This window comes from Lacerta agilis, chromosome 10, assembly GCF_009819535.1.
Source record: "Lacerta agilis isolate rLacAgi1 chromosome 10, rLacAgi1.pri, whole genome shotgun sequence".
Taxonomy (NCBI): Eukaryota; Metazoa; Chordata; class Lepidosauria; order Squamata; family Lacertidae; genus Lacerta; species Lacerta agilis.
In genome coordinates, this window is record NC_046321.1 from 9,931,988 (window position 1) to 9,959,941 (window position 27,954).

The 27,954-nt window shown below is 39.9% G+C and overlaps 1 protein-coding gene across 1 annotated transcript in view; it reads right to left on the minus strand.

The window, feature by feature from the left end:
• The window catches only part of USP6NL (USP6 N-terminal like), a 107,939-nt gene extending 81,035 nt beyond the window's left edge, over positions 1–26,904 (minus strand). The window contains exon 1 of the mRNA XM_033163202.1: positions 26,601–26,904. Within this exon, the coding sequence (XP_033019093.1) occupies positions 26,601–26,673 (73 nt within the window). The 5' untranslated portion in view covers positions 26,674–26,904. The remainder of the gene's footprint in view (positions 1–26,600) is intronic.
• Between the last annotated feature and the right edge of the window lie 1,050 nt (positions 26,905–27,954).

Consider the following 27,954-nt stretch of genomic DNA (forward strand, 5'->3'; position numbering starts at 1 on the left):
TCACTTTGAAAAAGTTCTTACAAGTGATTAAAATAACAACTTGGGACATTTGCCACAAAGGCACAGAATGCAGAATCCTTGCTGAAGCTGGGGTTTGAATGGGAGACAGCTCCTTAGAGCAGCTATGAATCACCTTCAGATTTGCAGGATTTTGTTTTTTATTAGAACTGAACGTCAACCAACCAGAACAGAGTGCAAAAGCAAAAGCTAGATACTGCAGCAGGATGCAAAATAATGATGCAAGAAGTTTGGCTAATTACCAGTTATAACCCATGAGATACACACTGGGATAAACTGCAGATACAAGCAGAAACCTGCAGTTGAATTGCTGCAGACCAGTGATTCTATAAGAATTCATAACTGACCAGAAGGGCTGCACAAAGGCCTAGACAAATGCAATCAGTTAGTAACCCTATATAACATGTACAGTAAGGGACACAGAAGCTGAGAAATAACATAACAAAACTGATTTATTTTTTACTTTGTATTATTGAGTAATAAAGTGACACCTTTACAATCTACTGCAAATGGTTTTGATATCCAACAGCAACATGTGCTCTACCTTCTGCCTGCCCTGACCTGGAGGAAAGAATGGATATAGGCAAGATAAAAGATACTCATAGAAGAGGATCTTTTCTTTCTATAGTTACTTCTGTCATTCCTCCACCAATAGCTTAGTAATACTTATACAGAAACACTAAGAAAGAAAAAGCTTTACAGTGAAATATGAGCAAAAAGTCCATGCCCTGCAGTGCAACCAAAGGTTAACTACCAGTATTCTACAGTGTTATTGCTCACTAAAACCATCCATGTATATGAACATTATTTACGTTTCAACCTTAAAATCAAAATTCAGTAAGTCTACTCAGCACAAAACAAAAATGGCCCATTAGCTGCTTAAACCCAACCACAGAAGACATCTCATCCAGATAAAAATATTTTAAAGTGTTTTAAAGATGTATGAGTTTATATATTATTACAGCTGCATGTTCATGATATCACCAAGCAACATGCTTAAAACCCCCAGAAATTATTAAAATGGCTATTGCACTTAAAATCGTGCTTTATCTTTGTAAGTCAATGGTAATTAAATAAAGTTACATTTTCTAGATTTCTAGTGCAAGAGCGCAATTTTTAAAAAAAATATCAGAAGGCTCACTTAAAAGTGGGAAACAGAGCCTATGCTATGATCTATCCGAACAACTTTTACTTGAATGAAGTCCTGTTTATTTTTAAAGAAAGTGATCTGGAAACAGATGTCTTTTAAGGACTGAACTGCAGTGTGCCATTTTCCTCAAACTTCCACCACACAAACAGCAACAAACCATAGCTTGCATTCTGATATGATAGTTTACCCCTTTTAAAGTTTGCTTTTCTTCTCCCGTTGCGAGTGATGCTTGCAGCTTTGGTCCTCATCGAGCAAGATCCTTTGTTTTCAGATCACCACATAGTATAACTATGCAAAGCCAGTTCCGTTCATGCAACTTGAAAATCCGAAGCAAGAAGGACGAAGAATGATGATGGTTTCAGATAAACCAGCCAGTTTGAATTCTCATCTTCTCACATTTGAACACCAAGCCCAATGTAGTCAACTTTGCAGGCTACAGATTTCCAAAACAATGGTACTGTTTGTTGAAAGCAAAGTGTCTTTCAGGAGACATGCAAGTATTCTCCACTCCAGCCTACACTCCCAGCATTCCACTCCAGAAGAAACAAGAAGATGTCAATAAACTGTTTCACACAAAGACAGATGAAGCATATCAAGGACAGCAGTGTTTGCAGCAGAGAATACCAACTGGCATTTTCCTTGGCTACAGAGTATTTTAGTTGAAATTGTTAAACATCAACACAGATCAGAATGTTCCTGTTCAAAGAGTGATGTTTGTTTGAAACAAACTTAGCAAAGAGGAACCTATGAAATTACAACCCCGCTTTCTAGCTGTGTTTTAGCTGGAAGCCTCCAGACATTCCATACTGAGCACCGCCCCACAGTGATACCCTCCTGTATTTTCATTTCTATGGATTGCAATCATTTGTCTCTCTTCAAACATGCAAAGCACTAGCCTCCTTAGGTGTTAACCTAAATTACATGTCAATGCACCAAGAGGCTTCCTTATAGTACCACAGTTCCAATACTGAGAAATGAAGCAAAGAACCACTGTGTTTTTATAGACATATAAAAGCACACACACAGCAGACGACAATAAAAATGGTCCAGACATTCAGCAGTGAACAAAAGCAGGAGGCTGTGACGTAATGCAGCAGCAGTGGTAGGAGCTGCAATGCCTTCCCAAACAGAGTAGCATTGTCCTTGGTGGTTATGTAAGTGGTCCATAAAACATAGGCTGGGTGTCTGGATTCAAACTCTGGTGGTCAACCAAGTGACCATTTTTGAAGTATAATGTCAGTTATAGTAAGGTAGCAATTAAGGACAGCTCGCTAAACCAGTCAAGAACAACAATAGCAAGGCTGCTGTTTATCACAGATATACTGAGTAAAAAAAAATGTCCCATGTCAATGATAACTAAGATTACTATATCAGGGTGGTTATTCTATTCATTACAATATCAGCTGGTGAGCATGGTTTAAATCCAGCTGCTTTGGTTGCCCACACCAGTTCCCAGCAGAACTGGAATGAGCAGCCAACATAGAATCAAACCCCACACCACTATCTATCCATCCATCTGCCAAGATTACCCCCATCAGCAGGGGTCATCAAACTCTTTCAGGAGGGGGCCAGTCCACTGTCCCTCAGACCTTGTGGGGGCCAGACTATATTTTGAAGGGGGGAAATGAACGAATTCCTATGCCCCACAAATAACCCAGAAGTGCATTTTAAATAAAAGGACACATTCTACTCATGTAAAAACACACTGATTCCCGGACTGTCTGCGGGCCAGATTTAGAAGGCGATTGGCCTGGATCCGGTCCCCGGACCTTAGTTTGCCTACCCATGCCCATCAGAGTACTATCACCTGAGTGACAGGTGTGTGTATGTGTATGTGTGTGTGTGTGTGTTTTAAAAGTGGCCAAGATTGTCCCACACCACAGACCACAGGCGCCCCAAGTTCTAACCTAAGATAAACTGTCTTAAAAAACAACAACACAAGATGTTTCAACTACAATCGCTTGCTGACTATCCTGGGACATTTGCAGACTAGATAATTGTTCATCTGATAATTTAAACTAGAATGAACAAGTGGCTTAGGAAAAGCCTGATCTTTAGAGAAAGATGCTAACTCCTGGCAATTTATTTCCATCGCTGAATGCCCACTTGAATGCAAAAACAAAATCAGAATATAAAATTAAGTTTCCTATGTTATTATAACTGATAGCACAGACCAGACCACATTCCTGCCAGCATATAAATGGGTTAACTGTAAATCAAACAAGAACTCACTTGGCTCCAGTGCCGTGCACATTTGTCTCCTTATTTCCTGTTTCCAAGTTCACGTTTAAACATCTATGAGATCACCTCTCTCCATCTTCCCCCCTCTACATTTATAATAAACAAGCTGGGAACTTTGTAAACCCACCTATGTTCCTCTTTCGCTATTTTCCATAGCTCTGAAGGACACAGCAAAGATCATACCAGTGACATAATCATAACAATGACGTGATTACTTTTTATACTACACACTCAATACTCATTAATTAAAATTAAAATTACTGTTTAATTTTACAAGGTAAGAAATAAAATTGTTGGAATAGGCATGGTAGTTTCTTGCCCAAAAAATGTGCTACGTTTTCTTTGGGGAAGAAATTAGATCTGAATGAGACCACTACCCTCCACACAAAGATCATGTATTCCTCCAATTTCTCCAACACAGTTGCTTCTTCTTCATCACCCCAGACAGCCCCGATCAACCCTTTTCCTTGCTTACCCAGCAACCCAACTGAAGGCCTCATTTTAGGGGTTCTGAGTAGATAGTATCACTTTGCTTACTTGGAATTGATATCCTGCTTTATCACTACCCGAAGGAGTCTCAAAGCGGCTAACATTCTCCTTTCCCTTCCTCCCCCACAACAAACACTCTGTAAGGTGAGTGGGGCTGAGAGACTTCAAAGAAGTGTGACTAGCCCAAGGTCACCCAGCAGCTGCATGTGGAGGAGCGGAGACGCGAACCCGGTTCACCAGATTACGAGTCTATTCCTGGCTTCTTTTATGTTGAAGGGGGAAGAGATCACAGGTAGTCATCAGAAAGAACATATTCAAAGGCCTTTGCAGATGAGAGATCAAACCTAAGCTGGAAGTTTTTCTCCACCACTCACAGTGCTAGAAATCAGGGTCATTCAATGAAGATGAATATTGGAAGATTCAGGACAGACAAAATAAAGTACTCCCACACAGAGTACACAGAAAACTATAGAGTTCACTTCCACAAGAGGCAGTGACGGCCACTAACTTGGGTGTCTTTAAACGGAGACAAATTCGTGGAAAGTAAGATTACCAATAGCCCTGGTGGCTGTACGCTACCAGCAGTATTGAATAAAGTGTGCCTCTGAATACCATTTGCTGGGAAGGACAAGTTCTGCAGGGCACAGCTTCTGCTACTGGGTTCCCCATAAGCAACTGTTTGGCCACTGTAGGAATAGGATGCTGGACTAGATGAACCTTTGATGTCATCCAGCAGAGCTCTTATTATATTATTATGGAAAGCTTCTATAGGGATCCTGTAGTATCACATGATCCACACTGACCTGTTGTCGGTCAAAGGTTTCCTTACTGGCTAGTCTTCCTGCAGTTCCAACCTTCAGCCAGAACTGGCTATTGAAACCCAGGTTGTATTACTCCCTGACAACTCTCTGCTTCAAGAGCTATCATATAGACTTGTAACAACAACAACTTCATTATTTATACCCCTCCCATCTGTCTGCGTTTCCCCATCCACTCCGGGCAGCTTCCAGCAGAATATAAAACAGTGCTAGACCTAGCATGGAGAAGGCAGTGGGAAGGACAATACATTTTATTATTATTTGTAAGGCTGTTTTGTCAATGATTTATTATTATGAGTCACATGCTGGGACCACAACTTAACCCAACTGAAAACAATGCTAAATATAAAAGTGTGTGAAGATACTATAGGAATGTCAAAGATAATCAGGCAAGGTGGGGTAGGTGAAGGAAAGGTGAAGCTGTGTATATAAACAACGAAAGGCGAGAGATTTAGATCTGCCTGCAGGGAAGAAACTCACTTCCATGCAGAATCAAATTTCACTAGAGCAGCAAGTTGACAGCTCTAAGATTTCCTGGGAGATTCTGCATATTGGATTGGTGCGAGAGAGATACATTGTCTGCAGGACAATTTAATAATGCTGCTATAGCAAAATGTCACCAAAGCAGTCAGTGCATATTGTCACTGACAATGTTGTCATTGCTGGAAAAACATTTTTGTTTAGGTGCTTTGAAAAGCTGATGTGAATTTAAATCCATTTTAAAATTTAGCTTCTTGCGTGCTTTAATGCTTTGTATATTTCTTTCTGAATTTATGTTTTTATCTTTTTGTAAACCATTTTGAGGTTTTTTTTACAATCAGGCAGTGTATAAATTTTATGAAATAAAATAAATAAACAGATGGCCTCCAAGCATACATGGGGGTGGGGTGGGAGAGGAAAACAGATGCAAACTTTATGGTTCTTTCATGTTCAAGTGACAGCACACTATCATGACAGCTGAGCAGAAAGGAACAGAATCAAGGTGTGGTTCTTCCTGTGCAACCCTCTTTGGATGCTGCTATTCTGGCAGCTATGTGGGATCAATACATATCAAGAAGCAGTCATTTCCATAATTTTCCTACAGTATCACTCCCACAAGGACATTTCACCAACTTTGGCTGGTGTAACAGCTACAGTCATTCCAGGACAGTGAGTGACCCACGCGTTGGTAACCTCAGGGCTACATTACTGTAATGTGATCCATGTGGGTCTGCCCTTATCAAAGCTGGTTTGGAAGCTGCAACTAGTGCAGAATGCAGCTGCTAGACTGAGTGGGGTAGCCTACTGCAATCATATTTCACTACTTCTGCAGGAACCAGACTGCTGCCAATTTGCTGCTCATCAAAATTTAAGTTGTTTGTGCTGACAAATAAAGCCCTTTATCAGAGTGAATGCCTGCTCCAATATTGACCAGCTTATTTACCAAGTTCATCCAAGGAGACTCTTTGGGTGGTAGCACTGTTAGCTAAGCACAGTATGCAGCAAACCTGAGAGAGGGTCTTTTCTATGGGGGTGCCTGCACAACAGTACCTCCTCCCGCACTCTGAAATAAGGCAGGTGCTGGCTGTGATGAGCCTTCGACACCTGCGTAATACCTAGCAAGGAAAGGGTTTCTGAGATTCATTGCAGAGTAGACCAGAACCCAAACCCTTTCTCATACGTCCAACAAAGCATCCCAGACACTAGAAAGGCTTCCAGACAGAAAGATGTGCAGCCTTGCAGCTCCTGGCTTGTATCCATGTTAGTCTACAACATGAGGAGTGTATTGATAAAAGTAAAGGACCACAGAGACAGAATGGAAAGTCTAAAACACAATCACCTAGGTGCCACAATTATATAAGAAGTTGCTGTAACAGAGGGCAGATGAGTCTGATGTGCCAAAAGCAGTCCTATATGTATATAAAAATGCAGAAAGGGAAGGAGAAATTCAGATATAGCCCTTGGAGCACACTCCAACAACAAGGACAAAAACAAAAACTTGGCCTAGGTGTGATACTGGATTCGTCACTGCCTCTGGACCAGTTCGGCTTGTGTGACAACCCCTTAACCAGCTTGTCCCACAATGGAAATTAGGTCATCCTTCACTCTGTTTCACTCCCACCTCTCCTCCAAAATGGGCGTAGTCTGAATTCACCCACATTACAAGTTCATTCTTTTCTGCCAAGCATACAAATAAATGAATGACTCTTTATGAAGTAACCGAGTATCATTTCCTCATTTTGCTTTACACATATTGGGAAATAAGCTCCAATCAGTTGCTATAAAATTCCAGCCAAACTGCTCTCCTTAAAACACACACAATCTGTGGGGCAAGGCCTGCCTTGTGCTTTTATTTTTGTACAGGTATTTAGGTACTATATAAACAGCAACTATTTGTCTTAGGGATTGTTTCTCTCTCTGCATGAGAGACTCACAAGCTCTGCAACATCATGGAACCCTTTCTTCAGAGGACACTATTTACATTAAGTTTAGAAGGAAAGATCTGTCTTCCAAGAGTTTTCACTTCTCATAATTATGAATGGAACTCTGCTAGAAGGGGGCTTTGAAATCCTATGCTCCCCACACATCACGCTACAGCCCATCAAGAAGCAAGTTCTTAGTGTTAGGGGGCCTTCAGGATTGGCAAGGATGTGGAGTAAGGGGTTCCTATTGGAAACCGAGGCAGAACTTCCCTTTGTACAAGTGTCTTCTATTCACACTAGAGGCCCTTTGGAGTCAATCAATTGGCATCATTTTGAGTTCTGAATTTTACAGCTCATTATGGGTACTGAAAAACATTTAGATGGCTTGTTTTTATTCAGATGATGCGAGTTGCCTTGGCACTAATTTGGATAAAGGAGGGATCATATTTTTATCTAAGAATTGTGGACACTTCCAGCAAGACAAATTTTCAAATGGAGAAGAGGATATGAGATTCACCCGTAAATGGCAAGGACAAACCCACATCAGCTCAAGACAGTTGGGTCACAAACAGGAGGCACAAGGGGTAGCTAGCAAGACTTTACCCTGCATAGCACAACTTTAGGCAAAGATTGAGAAGGAACTGCAAAACATACAGTGACACGACAGGCAAGAAAGTTTCCATGTATCAATAGACTAAAGGGAGTCAGGCAATATACCAGTGTCCTCATAAAACAAAGATGGCTAACCAGTGGCCCTCCAGATGCTGTTGCATTACAGAGCTTTCCAGGGTTCAAGCTGCTCACTAGCCTGAACAATTAGAAGACTTCCAGTAGCACCTTAGAGACCAACTAAGTTTGTTATTGGTGTGAGCTTTCGTGTGCATGCACACTTCTTCAGATAACAATAACAAACTTAGTTGGTCTCTAAGGTGCTACTGGAAGGATTTTTTTTATTTTGTTTCGACTATGGCAGACCAACACGGCTACCTACCTGTAATTAGAAGACTTGTTCAATGTTATCACTTTGGATGACCAACTAAGGATAGGAGCTAAGGAATAGGAAAGCAGGAGTTAAGAGGAAGCCTCCAAGTCCTTGTCTTCTTCCTGGTGTTTGTTGTTGACCCAGCCATAGCAGACTGAACTACTCAGAGATACGTTAATAGTACACATTGCATTTTCAGAGTGCCACCCATTTAGTGCATAATGCCTGTTGAATTTGGTGCCAAGGTTGCTATACTTGCATGCAACAATAATTTTCCATTACAAACAAACGGGGGAAATTCAACCTATTCAATTTTATGTCTATTGCAGGAACTGTCACCTGCAAGTTGCTTAGCAATATTTTGTTAGCAATGGAGCTGTGAACATTTTACTAGCCCTAAGCTGTGCCGCACTATTACTTAATGGCTCTCCATATAAAAGCAGTTCCTATACTTTTGAAAGAAATGCAGCACCCTGAAGACATCTTGCAGAGTCACCTGTACAGCATATTCTGAAAATTAATTGAAAGTAATAAAGATGGCAGACAGTCAGGAGTTAAGGACTTAAAATTTGCACAGCCAAGAGTGTGCTGGGAATGTCAAAAACTTTCATTTATACGTATAAGCAATATCAATAGGTGTGGGTTTTGGTCACAATGCTGACCACTACACTAGTGTTTTGTTGTTGAGTTCCTATGATTTTCAGTTCCTATGATGAACACGGAAATGTTTTTGAGGATTCTGTAGAATACTTCAAAATGTGAGAGGGTATGGTGGTGGTTTAAATGGTTGTAATGGCCAGAAAGTCCTTTCTCTTGCAGCACCTACACCCAGTGGCTGTACAGTATCTCCTCTCTCACCATCTCCCTTTCAACAATTCTAAAAAGTTACACGATATAGTAGTCAACTAAATTTGACACAAATTTGAGTTTTGTGATCACTGGCTCATGGGCTTCTCCTCTCAGCAGGTAAGAGATAACCATGGTTCAGTGTTAAACCAGTGTAATAGTTACCACAAACCATAGCTAGCCTTTGATGTGGAGACAAGCCAGTTTTTAATCCTGAGTTCAATCTCTAAATTAAAAGCAAACCACTGTTAGTGCCAAGGATTCAGATGAAACATTGAACAGTCGTTAACACTAGGAAAGGGAGAAGGGAATTTGTGAAAGCAAGGAGAGAATAATACATATTATAAAAAGGTGCATGCTGTGGGCTTGTAAGTAAGCCAAAACAAATGTCCTTGTTACAAACATTGGCTCTAAGTAGATTCAGTTTTCAGGATTGAACCTTTACGGCCAGAGTTCAAGTTTCCATTTTACTGCCCACATCCAATAAAGCTGAGCATTCCTTAACATGAGTGCACAGTCCAGTGTTTACTTTACTCATTCTTGCATATCAGCACTCACCAACAGCAATGCTGGATGAGGATCAAGGGAACAGTGGTTGAAAACATCTGGAGGACAACAGGTGGATAAAGGCTGTCATATATGAATAGTTTTCTCACTGCTGTGTCTTGCCTCCAGCTCTTTTCTTTGGAATGTACTACATTTCTTCGGAATGTGGTACTCTATAATTGTGAATAGGGGAAGCACCTAATCAAAGCAAGGTCCAAATGGAAACAGGGTTGAACAAAGACATCCACAAATGCTTCAAGAAGGGGATAAAAAGGCTTGCTGCTCAAGAAGGAAACAAGGAACTGCCAACACCAAGCCATCTGGGAAGCAAACTCAGTAAGCCAAGACAGCATACCACAGCAATTATCTTGGCCTTCAAGTCGGCTGTAGTGTTTGAAAGATGCCCAATTCATATCTTGGAGAAGGATCAGGTTTCTGTGTTTCTCTGCTAACTTGGCAGTGTTTTTCTAAAAGGCTTCCTTACAATACTCTGCCCAAGGACTTACACATTGGGAAAGTGCTCCTTCCCCCACCCCCCAAATGTTGTGGCAACCAAAGTTATGAATCCTTTAGAAGTGGGACTTTAGCTCTCCTAAAGCAGCAAAGGAAAGAGCTCAAGCCTCAGTTTTAAAAAAATAAAATACCGGTAATCACAGAGGAGGTGATGGCAAAGACTTTCCTTTTCCTGAGATCCAGGAGATCTGCTGCCAGTCAGAATAGAGAATGCTGGGCTAAATGGACAACCATTCTGATTTGGTGTAAGGTAGTTTCTCATGTTCCCAGAGAAAATTTGACAGTGGTGGGGGCAAGGAGCCAAGAACTTTACGAGACTTCAGGGCTTTGAATGTTAAATATACCCAAAAGGGATCATAAAGAAGAATATCCAGCATATAGATTTCTCTGAGAAGTGAAAAAGTGGCTCGCTGTATATAGATAAATCAATATTGGATTTTAATTCAGCCAATTTCAGATGAAATGTGGGGATACATTTGAGAGGAAGGGAGATCGAACCTTTCATTACATGTTCATTTTAAAGGAAAAACAACTCTACATGCAGCATTCTCATTATTGTAATATAGTGCGCCTTGAGATATTTCAAGTAAGCATTTTAAATGTTTCAAATGGTACAGAATTTTACACTACAGGGGCAGACAACAGGCTTAAGTGGCAGCTACCAACAGTGGCTTCAATCCATTTATGGAAGTCTCAGGGCGCTGTTGCCAGTTCCCATTCATTCTCCCACCCACATCAGCTGCAGCTTTCCAAATTGCATCCCACACTGGTCTGCTGCAGAGGTTGCTAACCTGTTGTCTACCAGATGTTGCTGGACTCCAACGTCCATCAACCCCAGTCAGCATGATCAACTGTCACGAATGATGGGAGCTGTAGTCCAGCAAAATTTAATTAGCCACACATTCCCCATTCCTGTTTTACATGGTCTCCATGTGGCTTGAGTAGCAGTCACTGCAACAGCAGGAAAGAAGGAGCCATGAGTGGAACACAGCACAAAATCTTTGAACTAATTTATCCCAAACTATAAATCCATAGCAGTATCTCAATACATGTCAACTTCAAGCTTTGTCTAAGTTCCAGATCCTCTGCACACTGTCAAAGGTCAAACACAGTGTAGAGCACTATTAAAAACAGAAAAGCTTATAATAGGAACACTAGAAATAAGCACCCGGTCTACTTGTGAGGAAGACTTTCTTAATATCAGATTTAATTGACCAAAAATGTATATACCACTTGACTGTACACCAAACAGCTAAGCAGTTTTAATGAATACAAAGCAAACACTGAAACTGTCCTTAAAAATCAAAGTTAAAAACAAGTACCACTGGTTAAGAACTTAATTCGTTCTGGAGGTCCGTTCTTAACCTGAAACTGTTCTTAACCTGAAGCACCACTTTAGCTAATGCGGCCTCCCGCTGCCGCTGCGCCACCAGGGCACAATTTCTGTTCTTATCCTGAAGCAAAGTTCTTAACCTGAAGCATTATTTCTGGGTTAGCGGAGTATATAACCTGAAGCGTATGTAACCCGAGGTACCACTGTATTTTAAAAAACTAGAATTTAATTAAAATCAACAGTTAAGCTAAAAACAGATTAAAACACCTGTCAATTTATACATGTCTGGATAAGCATCCCAAAAAGAAGGATCCCTGAACAGGAGCATGGCACACAACAACATTTTGTGACAGGTTCACCTTCTTCTACATATGTCTCAAATACAGGACAGCGCAATGCTATGCACTTGCCCTGAAGCTGTGCTTTCTAATATAAAATTATGAATAAAACAAGTGCAGGCTTGTGTGCCGATACTCATGATCTAAGACTGGAGCACATTTCAACACGTTCGTCTCTTTCTGGGAAGCGCACCATGAAAAAGAAACTATCAGGAATTGTGAAACATCACTGCGAGGGATGGGAGGAGAGATGATGATGATGATGATGACGACGACAACAACAACAATGAACTTAATTCCTTCCCTTACTGGGATAATTTCTGCATGTTCTTCCAATAAGAGCAAACTCTTTTGAAACTTCTGTTGAACTTATTACTCTTTTAGTTAGAAAATCTGTTTTCAGTGAATTGAACTAACAGAAGTCATGAAATATAATGAAGAGCAAGAATAGGATATTAATGTAAAACACAGACATTTTCCAAACTTAAATATTCAAAACATTCTAGGGGAAAGGTCTGTTTTTAACCAATGGCCATTATAACCAAGTCATTAAAAAAAAAATCAGGGAAGAGTAGTCAAGTAATACAAACCAAGTGCTGCCATTAATTGAAGATGGCTATCCTCTGTCCTTCCACACATAAAAAAGCTTGGATTTTATTTTTTACTTTGGTGCCATTGTCAAGATTATACTTTTATTTTGTATTATATACTGTCCACATACTGATTTTCAAGTCCAAATGCAGGTGATCCAGCACAAGGAGGAAAGCTCCGTGAGAGGACTGTATCATGTGTTTCCCCTTTAACACTCAAAATTGTTATTAACATCAGAAAACTGCACCTGCAGTGCAGAGTTGCCTGTGTAAAAAGCCACTGCCTCCAGGAAAGATGAATGGCAGCAGGAAAGGGACCCTGGGCTGCACATATTGCCATGAGAGAGTGCAGGAATATTCCAAGGCAGAATTTACTTCTGTGAAGGGATGGCTAGCTTCTCAACATTTGGGATATTGAATGAATGAATGAATGAATGAATGCACAAGCTAGCTTCTTTTTCATATTGCTATGCACCGTTTAATTAATTAGTACATAGATAGATGAGCAGACATTCCTTGCAATATTGCCCTTTTCTGGCTAGTGTAAACCTAGCCCTGGTTTGTTGGATTTCTGAGAAAGGCAGGGCGGTGACACACTCAGCTTATGAAAAGGGGCCTTTGTTCCTCTCAAGTCTGCAGAATGGACCTTCTGTAGCTGAAGAGGAAAACATCTTCCACTCTGAATTCCAAGTTTTATTTCTGTTGCAGACTGAACAGTCAAACAGTAGGGACAACTGTCTAGCAAACTGGGCACTCTTACCATTTCCAGGAACTGGAGCAACAGGCCACCTACAAGTCAGATGGAAATACGTTTTTGCAGAATCGAAACAAGCCAAGGGGACCACGTCAGAAATTTTCCAGAATGCTAAGCTACATATCTTACCCATTAAGAAAACCCACATATATTTTTCATATTCATGAAGCATGTCAAAATGAACAATCAGGTATTACTTTGCTGTAGAAATTGCACGTTTGGGTGGAGCTTGCTAGGCAATTCTATTATTAGTCTCCTACAAGGAAAAAGTTGTAGCATTTGGGCTTTCTAGTTTACAGAAAAGCTAAGTAAGAGGTGGCATGACATGTGTCTGCAGCATTTTGCATAGCATGGAAAAAATGATAGAGGGAAGTTTTTCTCCCTCTCTCATAACACTGGAACTCAAGGACATCTGGTGAAAAGCCAGATGTTGGAAAGTTCAGGACAGATAAAAGAAGACACTTCTTTATGCAGCAGAGACAGTGCATAGTCAAACCCTGGAGGCAAGGATTGCCACCAACCTGGACAGTTTTAAAAGGAAGGAAGAGTGCCCTTGCGTCCCTATGGCAGGCTTCCCATAAACAACTGGCTGGTCACTGTAATGGCAGGATGTTGATCCAACCGGCTCTATTTTATGTTTTGGTCCACAGAAGCACACAGCCCTTTTGAATATGATGTCCAATAAGAAGCAGTTATAGAAGAAATACAAGCAGTATTATGCATATTTTTGACGCAATCCCTCACCTCCAAACCATGGATGATATATAAGCTAGTTGTACTCAGAGTAAAGGTAAAGGTAAAGGGACCCCTGACCAGACTCCTGTGGTGGCCTACTAGCTGGTTCTTTATGCTTTTGTGACAACCACCCACATTTTGGCCTGTCACAACAGGCGTGTTGCAGCTTAAGAACATGAGAATCAACTCGCTGGTGAGCATGAAGAGCAAGGTGGTCAGTGAGGATGGTTCTTGAGAGTTGCATGGCGATCCCAGCCTCCTCCCCAAAGGTGCAAGAAAGGCTGGGGGTTGTTTGGCTGCTGCGTGGCTCATCTGTGCGGCAGGCAAGCCATAACATTTTCAGTCTTCCTTTCCTGCTAGAAAGGGACGCAGGGAACTCTTTTAGCAGAATTTGTTTACAGCATTTCCAGACTGCGCCATAAACAAAGCATTCTCGGGGCATCTTGCAGCATGAAAACAAAACAGTGTGTGTGTATGTGTGTGTGTGTGTGTATACAGTCTAAAAACACAGAAAACAAAACAGTGTGTGTGTATGTGGGGGGGGGGGGAAGAAGAAGGGCCTGGACACCATTATTTTGGGCTTTGATACCAAAACCAACCCAAAGTTGGTTGCATTTCCTCACCCCCGCAGGCAAAATGCAGTTGCATCCTTAACTCCTAAAGAGAAACAGCAGCAAAAGCTCCCACCACCCGACCCAAAAAAATCATTTCTAAAGCTAGGCTGGACAGCCCCCCCCCCTTTTGTTTAAAAAAAACACCTAGGATTTGCTATTCTTGTACCTAAATAACTTGCTATGGTCTTTGCACCCTTTTGATACATTGACTTAGGAACACAAGAATCAAAAGGCATACTGAATATTTGGCTCTTTCTTATTCATTGCTTTTGTATTTTCAAACCAACATACAACCTTGATGGCTAGAAACCTATTTCTCCTACAAAGAAGCTAGGCTTTTCAGTATTCTAGGTAAAAGAATATGGACCACACAGTAGTCTTTAAGAAGCATGTGTCTTGGAACAATGAGCTCTGACGAACAGCTACAAATCATGGTGTAAACTGGGGTCGTGGCACATTTTGTATTTCACTTTGAATAACTCTTAAATTAAAGCCAAGAAGGTACAAGCCTGGCCCAATGTGAGGCAAATGTATATAAATAGCTGTGTCTTACAAAGTAGATATCATAAACACTATCAACATGTTGGACACGCTAGTACGACCTGTAAATTTAATAAGGAAGCTTGCAGGTTTAATGGCCAAAGCTTGAGGCTAACATTCATATTTAAACATAGTAAATCCCATATTAATGGGTGTTTAACAGTGCTCTAGGAGTTATAAGAAAAATAAACTATTTTAAAAATTAGGTCACCTTTTCAAAACTTTAAATTCTTTTTTAACATGGCACATTTGTTTGTAAAGGCAATAAATGCTTCAAAAGAAGTCAGTATTGCAAAATAAACTGTACATGACAACACATACTGGCCAAATGCACAAAAATCACCCATGCTTCCATTAAAAAAACACAACCACACGTACACAGCTGAGACAAGCTTTAGAAAAGTTTTTCCTTCTGTGCCAAGAATACCTGACAAAGCTCAACACTCCCAGCAGTAAAAATGCCCTGGAGAAGTGTGCTTGACTGTCAGTTGTTATGTCCAAAGTATACTACAGATGTTAACATCTGTTGTGCTGTCTAGAATCTGTCAGTTTGCTGTTCAAAAAAGAGAATCTATAAACAAGATGGTTGGAGCTACACGTTATATAACAAGGCAGAGAGAAGGCTTTCCCAGATATGAAGGGGGAAAGCAGTAAGTGGGAAATGGGATTCTCTGCAAGTGCTTCCTCATCAAGTTTGTAATAGTTTCTTTCTCTGCCAGCTTCTAAAAACAGAGGTAAACATGCCTGAGAAAAAGTGTAGGGGGGTTATTTCCATGAGATAACTGCTGCACATGAGATGTTAAGCAATGTAGCCTCTTGAGGATGATTCTCCTCTATGGACACTTTTGCTCTCCTATATTACTTCAGCAAACTTGGGTTTGGAAACCAAGAGGTTACATCCAATGTTCCATGAGTGGGACGCTGCCCAGGCTACGGGAGTTCCCTTCTTTCACTCCTCCTGAATGCCCCCCAAAATTTGCTGGGGTGTGTGTGTTCTATTCAGCAGTTGGAAGTCTCTTCCGCTAGCAGAACAGGAATGTTTATGCATGAAGATCAGCTTAATACTGAACCCATGTGATTAGCTTTGATTAAATATGACTGCAGGAAATGACCTGAAAGCAGAGAGACTACCACTCGTGTAGGATCCATCACAACAGGGATGTACCAGCATCTTGTTCCCTCTGCGTTATGAAAAAGACATTTAAGATAGGTTTTCCTTCTGGTTTCTATCCAAAGATCAGCAGAAACATGGGTTTTCAGGCTGGAAATGCAACAGGCTAGCACATTAGTGGCCAAGCTGCAGGCTGGTTGGAACATAGGAGGCTGCCTTATACATGCCCTCTCCAACTTCTCTCCTATATGAATTTTTTTCTTCCCTTTCCAGCATTGACTATGGAACTATGGACTGATGAAAACACAGCCCCAATTAAAGATTTAAGGGAGAATTTAAACGAGCTTAGAGGAAAACACAAAATCTATTATGGGATGAACAACACCTGATGCTATGGAAACAATCCCTGCCCTCTATCCTCTAAACTGGGCACCATATTTAATATCTGAGTATTATGTACACTAGATTTGCCCTCTTGACTTCTGTGACTTCCTCAAAATCTGTGGGCCCAGCCAGTTCAGTTCCTTGGGGCTTCATATCAGCAAAATTTACAGTCTATGCTACCCATCCATACAACAGCGATGACAGTCTTGTCTAGCAAACAAATTAAATGAGTTGCTCTCTCTGCTCAGGAGAAATCAACTGCCTGACCCAAAGAGCTGTGCTGACAACCTCACTTCATCTCTCACTTTTACAATCAACTGTCTGCAAGACAAAATTTAAACACCACCACCACAATGGGTGGAGGGAAAGAGTGAGAAGGATGCATTTGTTCACTTGCAGTTGAACCCTGCTCATATACACACATGAAGACAAGTGTTGTCATCCCTCACCCACATAAGCTGATATGTGGGTAACGCTTCTACTTGCTGCAAGATGGCGTTAAATGAAGACAGAATTGGACTTTAAATGCCAAAGATCTTTTCTTGTCAGGCAGCGTAACTTTGTTTGAGAAACCCGCAATCAAGTAACATGTTAGTTCAAGTCAATGTGTAAAAGTTCAGCCCTTCACCTCACTTCTTGGTCAGTTCCTCACTGCCCCTTTAGGATTGTTAACACACAGTGCTGCAATGAAAGCAGAAGCAACAACTGGCAAAATTCACCTAGAACTAGACAATCCTATGACGTACATACAAGCTCCCAAATTCCCCGCCTGCTTGGTTCTATGGCAAAAGTCCATAGTCTTCCTAGCATTCCTATAGTCTGAAGTGTACAGAAAGCATCTAGGCAACGTTGCACCAACACTGTCCACGATGTTTAGGGTCAACCTGAACACGTTACATTTCTAAGTCTCTAAAGTAATAATTTTGATTACTCAGAGCAATATATTTGCTCTAGTGCTGAATAATGGGAGTAATTGAAAGTAAGATTGCTTCCAAAACCAATTCCATGAGGACAGAAAACCTGCAAGCTCCTCCCTCCATGCATTTCCAAAACTTTAATAGCAGCTTTGCAAATTCAATAAATGCAAAAACAGTTGCTGGTGAGCTCCTTTATTGCACCACTATGTGTCAAGAAGGTGGAACGAAGAGGTCAATAAAGCAGATGAAGCATAATTGGATTAGGTTATTTCATCCTTGCCAAGGGAAACCCATCACAAGGTTGCTCTTCCTTTTACAGAGCATGGAATGTTTCCAGACATCCAACCATTGGAATATTAATATCAAATCACTCTATTCATAACTGCACTGTAATACATATAGACCTAGGCTATAGGGTGCTTACAAATTAACATCACACATTGTCAAGCTGTGGAGGAGATATTTTGTTCAGAGCAATTAGAGAAATTATTACATGGCCCTACCTATGCACTTTGAGACCATCACACAATATGTCCTTAAAGTGTTTCTCAAGGATTTATGGCTGACATATTATATCCGATTCATTGATGGAGCACACATCAAATTTTAAAGTTACTTTGATTCTGCTGTGCGATTTGATAAGGGGAGTGAAAAGATATTTAAAAAGATTGGCTATCACAGCCTTTAAAAGAAGTTTGCAATAAAATACTAGAAGGAGATAGGGCACCAGAGACATGGAAAGAGGCCTATATCACACTGATTCCGAAACCAGATACAGATAAGACTATAATGAAAAATTATCGTCCAATCTCGCTTTTAAATGTGGATTATAAAATATTTGCGAACGTCATGGCTACAAGACTAAAAAGAGTGCTGAAAGACCACATACATAAAGACCAAGCAGGTTTTTTACCAGGTAGACAATTAAATAACAACACAAGAATAATTGTGGATATTTTAGAGAAATTGGAAAAAAAACATAAATATAGATGCGGCACTGATGTTCATTGACGCAGAAAAAGCCTTTGACAACATCTCTTGGACATTTATGAAGAAAAATTTGGAAAGAATGGCAGTTGGACAAAGATTTTTAAATGGCATTAATGCCATCTACACAGAACAAAAAGCAAAAATTATAATTAACAGTGTGATATCAGAGGAGATTAGAGTGGAAAAAGGAACAAGACAAGGGTGCCCTATCTCCCCTTTATTATTTATTACGGTCCTGGAGGTTCTTTTAAATATGTTACGAAAAGAGAACCAGATCAAAGGAATAAGGGTGGGAGAGAAGGAATACAAATTACGCGCCTATGCAGATGATTTAATGTTATCCCTACAAGATCCTGAAAGCAGTGTCCCCAAAGCATTGGAATTAATTGAGAAGTTTGGGCATGTAGCCGGCTTCAAACTAAATAAACAGAAGACCAAAGTACTGACTAAAAATATGAAAATAGAACGGATACAAAAGTTACAAGAATGCACTGGCCTCAATTTTGTTAAGAAAGTAAAATATCTAGGGATCAATCTTACTGCAAAAAATCTGAACCTGTACAAGGATAATTATGAGAAGTTGTGGACTGAGATAAAAAATGATTTAGAGATATGGACAAGATTGAAACTTTCATTAATGGGCAGAATAGCTGCTGTTAAGATGAATGTCTTACCAAGGATGCTGTTTTTATTTCAAGCCATTCCAATTTTGGATAAATTGGACTGTTTTAAGGTATGGCAAAAGGACCTATCAAAATTTATATGGCAGGGGGGAAAGCCTAGAATTAAATTCAAGATTTTAACGGACTCTAAAGAGAGAGGAGGCTTTGCTCTGCCGGACTTAAAGTTATATTTTGAAGCGGCGGCCTTTTGCTGGTTGAAAGACTGGTTTAAATTGGAAAATACTGACGTGCTGGACTTGGAAGGCTTTGATAATATGTTCGGTTGGCATGCTTATCTTTGGTACGACAAGGTCAAGGTCCACAAGACTTTTAAAAATCATATTGTGAGAAAAGCCTTGTATCAGGTTTGGATGAGATATAAAGACTTGCTAGAGAGAAAGACTCCTAGATGGATTTCACCGGTGGAGGCCAAGGCCTATAAGAGACCTAATATGTCTGCAAGATGGTTAAGATATGCAGATATATTGCAGCAAGAAGGTAAATTGTTTAAATTGAAAAGTTATGATCAAGTAAAAGGCGAGGTCACCGACTGGCTGCAGTATCATCAAATTTATGAGATTTTTAAAGCAGATAAGAAAATTGGTTTTCAAGTTGAAAAATCAAAACTGGAAACAGAGTTAATTGAACCGAACTCTAAAAACCTTTCCAGAATGTATAACTTGTTGCTAGAGTGGCATACGAAAGATGAAATGGTTAAATCAACAATGATAGATTGGGCAAAAGATGTGGGCCATAATATTATGTTGGAGGACTGGGAAAAATTGTGGAAGGAAGGTATCAAATTTACAGCATGTAACAATTTAAGAGAAAACATTATGAAAATGCTTTATAGATGGTATTTAACACCAGTTAAGATTGCTAAGATGAACCCGTCAATGTCTAATATGTGTTGGAAATGTAAAACAGCGGAAGGTACCTTTTATCATATGTGGTGGACATGCCCAAAGGTTAAGGCCTTCTGGGATAAGATTTACAATGAACTTAAGAAGGTAATGAAAATTACCTTTAGTAAGAAACCAGAGGCATTCCTTTTGAGCATGACCAATGAACAGATACCCAGTCAAGATAGAGTATTTTTTATGTATGCCACAACAGCTGCTATAATTTTATTGGCAAGAAACTGGAAGGGTGAAGAGACTTCAACAGTGGAAGAATGGCAGATGAAGCTAATGGACTTTATGGAGCTTGCCGAACTGACCGCGAGAATCCGAGACCAGAGGGAGGAGAAGGTGTCGAAGGATTGGAAGAAATTTAAGGACTATTTAGTTAATTGTGTAAAATTGAATATTTGAGCAGAATTAGCTGCTGAACAGGCTTTAGCTAGGCAATAGTAGATTAAATTGTTGGTAAGAATTTTACAGTATAGGTTATAAGTGTTTAAGAATGTCTTGAGATATTGAGGATAGGTTATGAATTATGTTTAAGTAGAGGAATCTAAAGATAAATAAGAGTTATGGTTAATGTTTATGGAAAAAGATATATAGCTACCTAAAGTATATCTGGATTATCAATGCAGTGGAGGGAGCGGGGGAAGTCCCCTATGTTGAGAAGAAAGAACTAGAATGAGACAAAGATTGGTGTTTTGATAGGTTTGTATGTGTTTCTTTTTATGTTTATTGTGTTATTGTTTGGTTTGTTGTTTGATGTGTTTTTATTGTATTTGTGTATGTTGTGTTTTTTATATGCATATGGAAAATAATAAAATCTTTATAAAAAAAAAAAAGATATTTAAAATGACCTTTCCTTTTAATAATGAGCCGGTATTTGTTTTATTGAATTGCAAATTCTCACATGCTTCTTTCTCAAAAAGGCACCTATAATTAAAGTTCTGAAAATATAAAATTTTATTTGGCAAAAAATTATTTAATCAGTAAACATCTCTGGAAATGTTAGATCTAGTGAAGATTGAGCAGGGAGGAACAGAGAAACAAGATAGGAATGGTTTAATAAATAGTAGAACCATTCATGAACTCATTTCATTATATGTATTTTTCACCACATTTCAGTCAAGCCTGCATTGCAGCTTGACCCAATATACCAGATTTAGGCCAGGGGCTACTCACTTACAGTAGAGCACTAAATCACTCTGTTTCTTTGTTGCTTCCATCTGCCATTATTACCCTGACTCAGGCTTGAAAAGTAAAGCACTATTCCCAACACAATTCCAGCTCTTTCCCAACTCTAGGATGTGTCAGGATGTCAGTGTACTTATCTGAGGACCCTGACCCAATGGCTCGAGCATACAAACAAAATTGGTATGGCTGGCCACATCCACCCTAAAATGCAACGGAGCTGTTATCAGTACTGGAACATAAACATCAATGCACGGACATACACTTCCAGACAACTGTCTGGGGGAAAACATCCAGGCCTGACTAGCAAGCCCTGATAGTAAAGACCAGGGTAGGGAGAAACAAGTGACTATTTGTGGGGAGATGCAAATAAACTGCTCCTTTTCCACTTTGCTCCTTCAAAATCCCAGCACCAAGAGCACACACGAACAACACAAACCAGAAGGTTCATATATTCAAGAACTAGCTTTCTTTCTTTTTAAGGGAAACCAAAGAGATTAAATAGATTGTGAATACATCCATCCATCAATACAGAGTTCAGTGAAGAAATCCTGAGGCCCACAGAGAGTATCACCAGCCTGCTAGTCACGTAGACTATCAGCAAAATAGAACACCAAGTTCCTTCAGAGCCAAATACCATTAAAACATCTCATTTTCAAGTGTATTCACAGTAATGTTGCCCCCCAGCTGGAAATAACAGCTGTATGTAGTACAGCAGAACTTAATTGTATCTTAACTGTTGGTTGTAAATATGTTGCAATGTGTTTTATTATTGTTTTTAACCAGTTTGTTTTTATTATTCTGTATTTTATGATTAATGTTTATAATGCTGTAACCCACCTTGAATCCCAACTTGGGAGAAAGACAGGGTATAAATGAAATGAAATGAAAATGAATGAATGAATGAATAAGAACACCACTTCTGTTCTGTGTACATTCCCCTTTTTAGTTCTGAATTCACTTTTTAAATTCCCAGGGCACAACAGGAGCCACAAAGACAGGCAGCAGCATATACCAACAGTTACAAGTAGATCTACAATCACATTACCTATAAAAACCCTTAGAAGCCCCCACCCCTAATGAGACCATCCCAGCTGCTTCCAAAAACCCATAATCTTGGCACCAGGTAAACAGATCAGGAAGGAAAGTTTTAAATCTGAGGGGCCACTACAGTGAAGGCTTTGTCTCACTTGAGATGGCAAGGGCACCCTTAGACAACTCCAATGACAAGCTTAACATCCAAGCAGATTTATCTGGAAGCATGTACTGGTACTTCAAATACCCTAGATTTAGGGTTTTAAAAGGCTCTTTCTCCCTTACATGTTTGAGTTATCCACCATGTTTTGCTATTTTCGTTTTGTTGCTCTTCCCTGATTATATTGTTTGTCTTGATAGTTGCCTCTGTCAGAAATTTGCTGGGGGGCATTTCAAAGGAAAGGAAAGCAGCATTTTGAATCATGCTAGGAAATGAATTTGCTAACCTGTGGAATTCTTTACCGAGTGCTGAGATGTGCTGATGTTTAAATGTCTTAGCAGCCTTGCAGCTGTGTTGTGAAATACCTGAGCTTCTCAACAGTCACAAAAAGTGTGCCCCTGAAGAGCATATCAATTATTCTGTATCTGCCTTCCTTTCTTAGTCTTCTCTAACATTTCAGACCACATATGAAAGGCTATGAACAGAAACAAAGTTATGAATGAATACATAGGAATGCACACCAATTTACTTTGCTGCAGCCTACTGACCACTTGTCAAGGTGACCCGAGACAGTAAAGTTCACCACCTCTTTAAGTTACAGTACTACAGCTAGTCAGCTAGCATTTAAATATATATTGCAAGTTGCCTATAGTTTCTTTAGCACTTGTTATACAAGTGCATTGAAATCTTCCTTCCACAAACCCAATCACTATCTCAGTAAAGTGGATTAGCATCTCCAGTTTATAGATGGTGTACAAATCCTGAGTTAGTAACTGGCTTGAAGTCACTCAATGCCTTAATGCGTCCAAAGAGATATAAACCCTTGGTTCCTTTTTCCGAATACACCATTCTGTCCAATGCGCTATGGTTGATCCAACCTATAGTGTTCTGACTTGGTCTCCTAATTGACATTTGCTGGTATATTAAGGTTTGGTGTCTCATAAGAAACCAGGAGACATGTTTAAGCAGTCTTTTCTTTTTCTTTTTTAAGGACAGGAAACGGGCTGCTTAGTAACACAGCAATTTATATCGGCTGCAAGAGATCTGGAATTCACAGTAAAAAAATGTTAAACATCAGCCATGGTTATCACCTAAAATAAGAACAGATTAATTAAGAGACAACTCCCTCAATAAATTAAGACATTCTTTTTAATTCTCAAATGACCAAGTTGTTTAAGTAGCTGTCTAAATATCATAATCAAATATTGCTCTACCCACACAATACACCAATCTATTCTACCAGCAAACCCCTGTCAGGAGACAAAGTTAGAACATTGTTTAATTGTGTGGCTCTGGAAGAATATTTGCTATGTTAAAGCAAACAAACAAGCTTAGTGGCCAGGGACACAGGCTTTATTATATAGTCCAGGATCCAATTTCCCCCAGTGGCCAACACGATTGCATATTGAACGCACACAAGCAGAACGCAGGGGTAATAGCCATCCCCCACTGTTTCATATTAAGTGGTATCCAGAGGCACATAGTAAAATCAAATGATTTTCGGAAGCCGAACATCTGGCGCAGCTTCCAGTTGGCTGAGGGACGCTCCTGCAGCCAATCAGAAGCCGCGCCTTGTAAGTCGAATGTTTTGGAAATCAAACGTACTTCCAGAACAGATTTCTTTCAACTTCCATCTGTGTCAGGAGGAGGAGAGTGGCTATTTCCATTTTAGAGGGAGATGCCTAAATGGAGATTATCCTGAAGAGGCCATTCTCTTGTAAATGAACTTTCCTCAGATGCAGATCCATCATGCTAAGTGGTGGTGGTGGTTGGTCTGGTAGTAATTTTTTTATACACACACAGTTTGTATGACGCAAGCACAACTCCATGAAACATAGCTTAAGAAAAGAATGAAACTGATTCTTATGAACAAGAAGTAGTGGGGGCGGGGGAGAGAGTTTTTTTTGGGGGGGAGGCCCAAACTGTCAAAGCACCAAGACAACATTCATGTTATCTACTGCAGAAAATCAGAAAATGATACAGATAAAAATTAAAAGCCTTACCAGTGCAATCTATAGAAAACACTCAAAAGTAAGTCCTATTGAGTCCAATGGGTCAGCATGTCTACGATTGCAGCACAAAAATAATTCAATGCCATGGGGACACAAACTGCTGAACTGCCTATATTCTACCTCCATAAGACATAGCAAAAAACAATTCATATAAAACTTTAAACCTATTCAGTGACTGACTGAATTCTGGCTAAATAGAGTATGAGTTTTGAAGAGAAAAATGAAAAGTGGAGTAGACTGAAAACTTATTTCTTCCCACGAAAAGGGAGGGAGGAGAATGTATTTTTAAATTTTTGATTCACTGTGGAAGCAAGAAGAGAGAATGCTATCTACAACCAATAATCTTTTAAACATTTCTAGTCGACTTTTCAATAACAACCTACTTTAAAATATAGAGCAAATAACCAAACCTGAAAAGCAATATTTAACTTATGCATTAAAATAACTACGTAAAATCAAGCAGCAGCAGATAATACCGCAATTAAAAGCACAATACGTTAAAATTAAGTGTATGCAAATTGGAATTTTAAAAAAGTCTTTTAAATCCTCATAAAGGCCAGCAAAGCAGGAGCCAGGCACACTTTCCATGGGAGGGCATTCCAAAGATGTGGGGTCACCCCAGAAAACAATATGGTCCCTGGTACTCACTAATTTCACAATTCTCACCAGTGAATCAAAGAATAGAGTGAATCAGAGAACAGAACATCAGAAGCCCATTTCAATTAACCTTTTAAAGCTCCAAGGAATTTAGGCCAGGTCAACACCGGCAACTTAAATTTGGCCCTGCAAAGAATAGGAAATCGGTGTACCTGGTACATAATATTAACAAGATGCTTATATCTTATAAGCATTAGAGTCGCTGCATTCTGTACCAATTTTAGTTTCTGGACCAACTTCAAATGCATGTAAAGTGCATTAGAATAATCAAACCCGGGCATATGTTGGACATAGCCAGATGCGTAACCAAGGCAAGATCTGTTATCTCTACATAAGGCTGCAGCTGGTGAGAAGTGCGACTCCTGGATCACTAACGTCACCTGCATCTCCAGGATAGCACCCCTAGCTCTTCAGGTGGAGTGCAACCCCATCCAGAGTTAGTTCTTTACATGTATACATGAGTTCCATTATTATAGATGGCCAATACTCACACTGATATATAGTCAATACACAAACTGTCTAACAAATGTAAAGCTAAGTTCTAGGGAGAAGGTATGATCGTACCCTCACTATGACATCACAGCATATCCAAGAACCAAAAATTGAAAGTTAAGTGTCTGTAGATGAGCTCTTTTAGATTAACAGTAGTTTGTGTCTGCAGATTCGGGCATATTTGCTTAAAAAGTAAGTTCTAATTAAACAAATTGGACTTTCTTCAAGTAAAGTGGGTCTATTACTGGGGTATCAGAAGTTAAAGTACAGATACACTCAACCTACATGTCATAAACACACACATTATATATACATTTTGTGTGTGTGTGTGTGTGTGTGTGTGTGTGTCAATGTGTAAGTTTTTCTTCATAATTTCAAGTAACATACTGCTAAAATCCTAATTTCCTTAAAGGCTTCAAGATTGCTTGCGATCACAATGTTTAATTTCAGAAATCTATAAAATAATTACCTACATGTGTACATTTCTAAAGCTGGCTGCAGTCGTAAAAACAAGAGTAATTCACTAAACCCTCAAGTGTAGGCGGAACCAGTTCAGATATATTGTGAAGGCATTTTTAAAGCACAAAATAGCAAGTGGAATTACATCAAAACAACTGACATGCAAGGGGATCAAAGGGGTGCTTTTAAGTAAAATTGCTTCAGAGTATCTAATCTTAAAGTTAAACATTCTAAATATAACCCACTTTAAAAGCAATCCACATGAGATTTATACAGCCGCTATTCCCAAGCAGCACTGACATCTAGTTTCTCAAATATACTAGTTACAAAATATTATCTACAGAGTTTCTGGCATACTGGTGCTATTTTAACACTCTAAATTACAAAGGCAGAAAATTATTTTAGCGGGGGGGGGGGGTGACGAGAGAAGAGAGACAATAGAATACGATCCTTACAATAAAGTATCTACATATACTTAAATTCCATCTTCAGTTATTGAGGGCTATTAGAATTCTCTTCTGCACTGTCAATGTTGTTCTTATCAGATTTATCACCACTCAAAGCAAGGCTGCAGCAGCTGAATGCCAGTGTGCAACATGCAGCCTTGAAATAAAGATGGCATAGGCTTCAGACAGTTGCTCAAGTGCCAATCTGCAGGACTACGCTTCCGCAAGAATTACTTGAACAGTTAAGAATGAATATTTCAAGCCTGTTCCTACCTTTCTTTGCAGAGTCCGTTCTACGTCGTGCTGGTGACACCAGCTCTTTCACAATCTGCAAGACTTGAATCATTGCTAGTTAGCAAGATCAAAGCCACCAGCTGCTCCTCTGGAATGCCAACAGGTTTCATCCCTACAGATCATTACACATCTGCCTTCAAATAAGCTGGAGCAAGAGCGACGCAGCAGCAACTCGGTTACCTTTCCGGGGATACGCTTAGGGTGCCTGACAACTATACAGCGAGAGGTGATGGATTTGAAGTGACTTCAGCACATGGATGCAAAAGCAACACCAGGCAGGCAACTCTCATTGCTTTCTCCATCAAGCAAGTCAGAAGTAAGCATGGCCTTTCTTCAATTAGAAGTAGGGACTACAGAAGGTGAGCATGTTTGCACCAGCTCAAAACATGAACTTGTGCACTTTTCAACAGCACAGAGCAAAGATATTTAAATGATTTCAGCAATGAGACAGGCATCAAATCTACCGGGGAAGCTGCCGGGGGGGGGGGGAATAACCCAAATCTCCACCTTGCTGAACTTCAAGCCCTTAGTAGAAAATCAAGAATGTTTTCAAGCATCCCATTAAGAGTTCAGTACCCATTTCATGCACACCTGCCTCTGACGTTCCTGAACAGAAGCAGAATTCTTACACAGCACAGTGAAAAATCCTATGAGCATTTCAGGCGATGCTTCATCCTACCACCAGGGGCACAGAACATACGTTCAGTCTGAAGCTTTCCTATTGCTTCTGTCAGGTAATCTTAATAATTGAATGCCAGCAATTAAATGTTCCAGAACATTACACAAAATGTATGTTTTATCATCCATAACACCTGCTTACCAATCTAACCCACAAAACTGAAAAAAAGGAAAGGAATGGTCAAAGAACCTCCAAAATGAAGCCCAGCTAAGCTTGTTTTTAAACACTTTGGAGCCACATACTTCCAAAACCTGTATAGCTTTAAATTCTGAAATAGAACTGCTACAAAGTCTATAATATTCGAAGAAGACAGTTTCATTACGATAAAAGCACCTGCCTTAACTTACAGCACAGAAAGACCGATCTTCTTTGACTTTTTGGCCCTTTTTTACACACACTCCAGTTAGAAGGCTGGATCTGGAGTGCAGCCATGTCAGGCAGCTGCTACAGTTAGCACATCACATTTATACATGTACACAAAGGTTGACAAATATTGAATGGCCAACTGAAGGTTTGTTTTTGCCACAACCCCCCTCGCTGAAGTCACATGCAGCCTCTGAAACACTGCACAAAATCAGTTTCCTTTACACCTCTAAGCTTGCAGCTGAGCAGGGCAATTCTGCCCAATGCAAAAATAGCAATGCCCAACAGCTC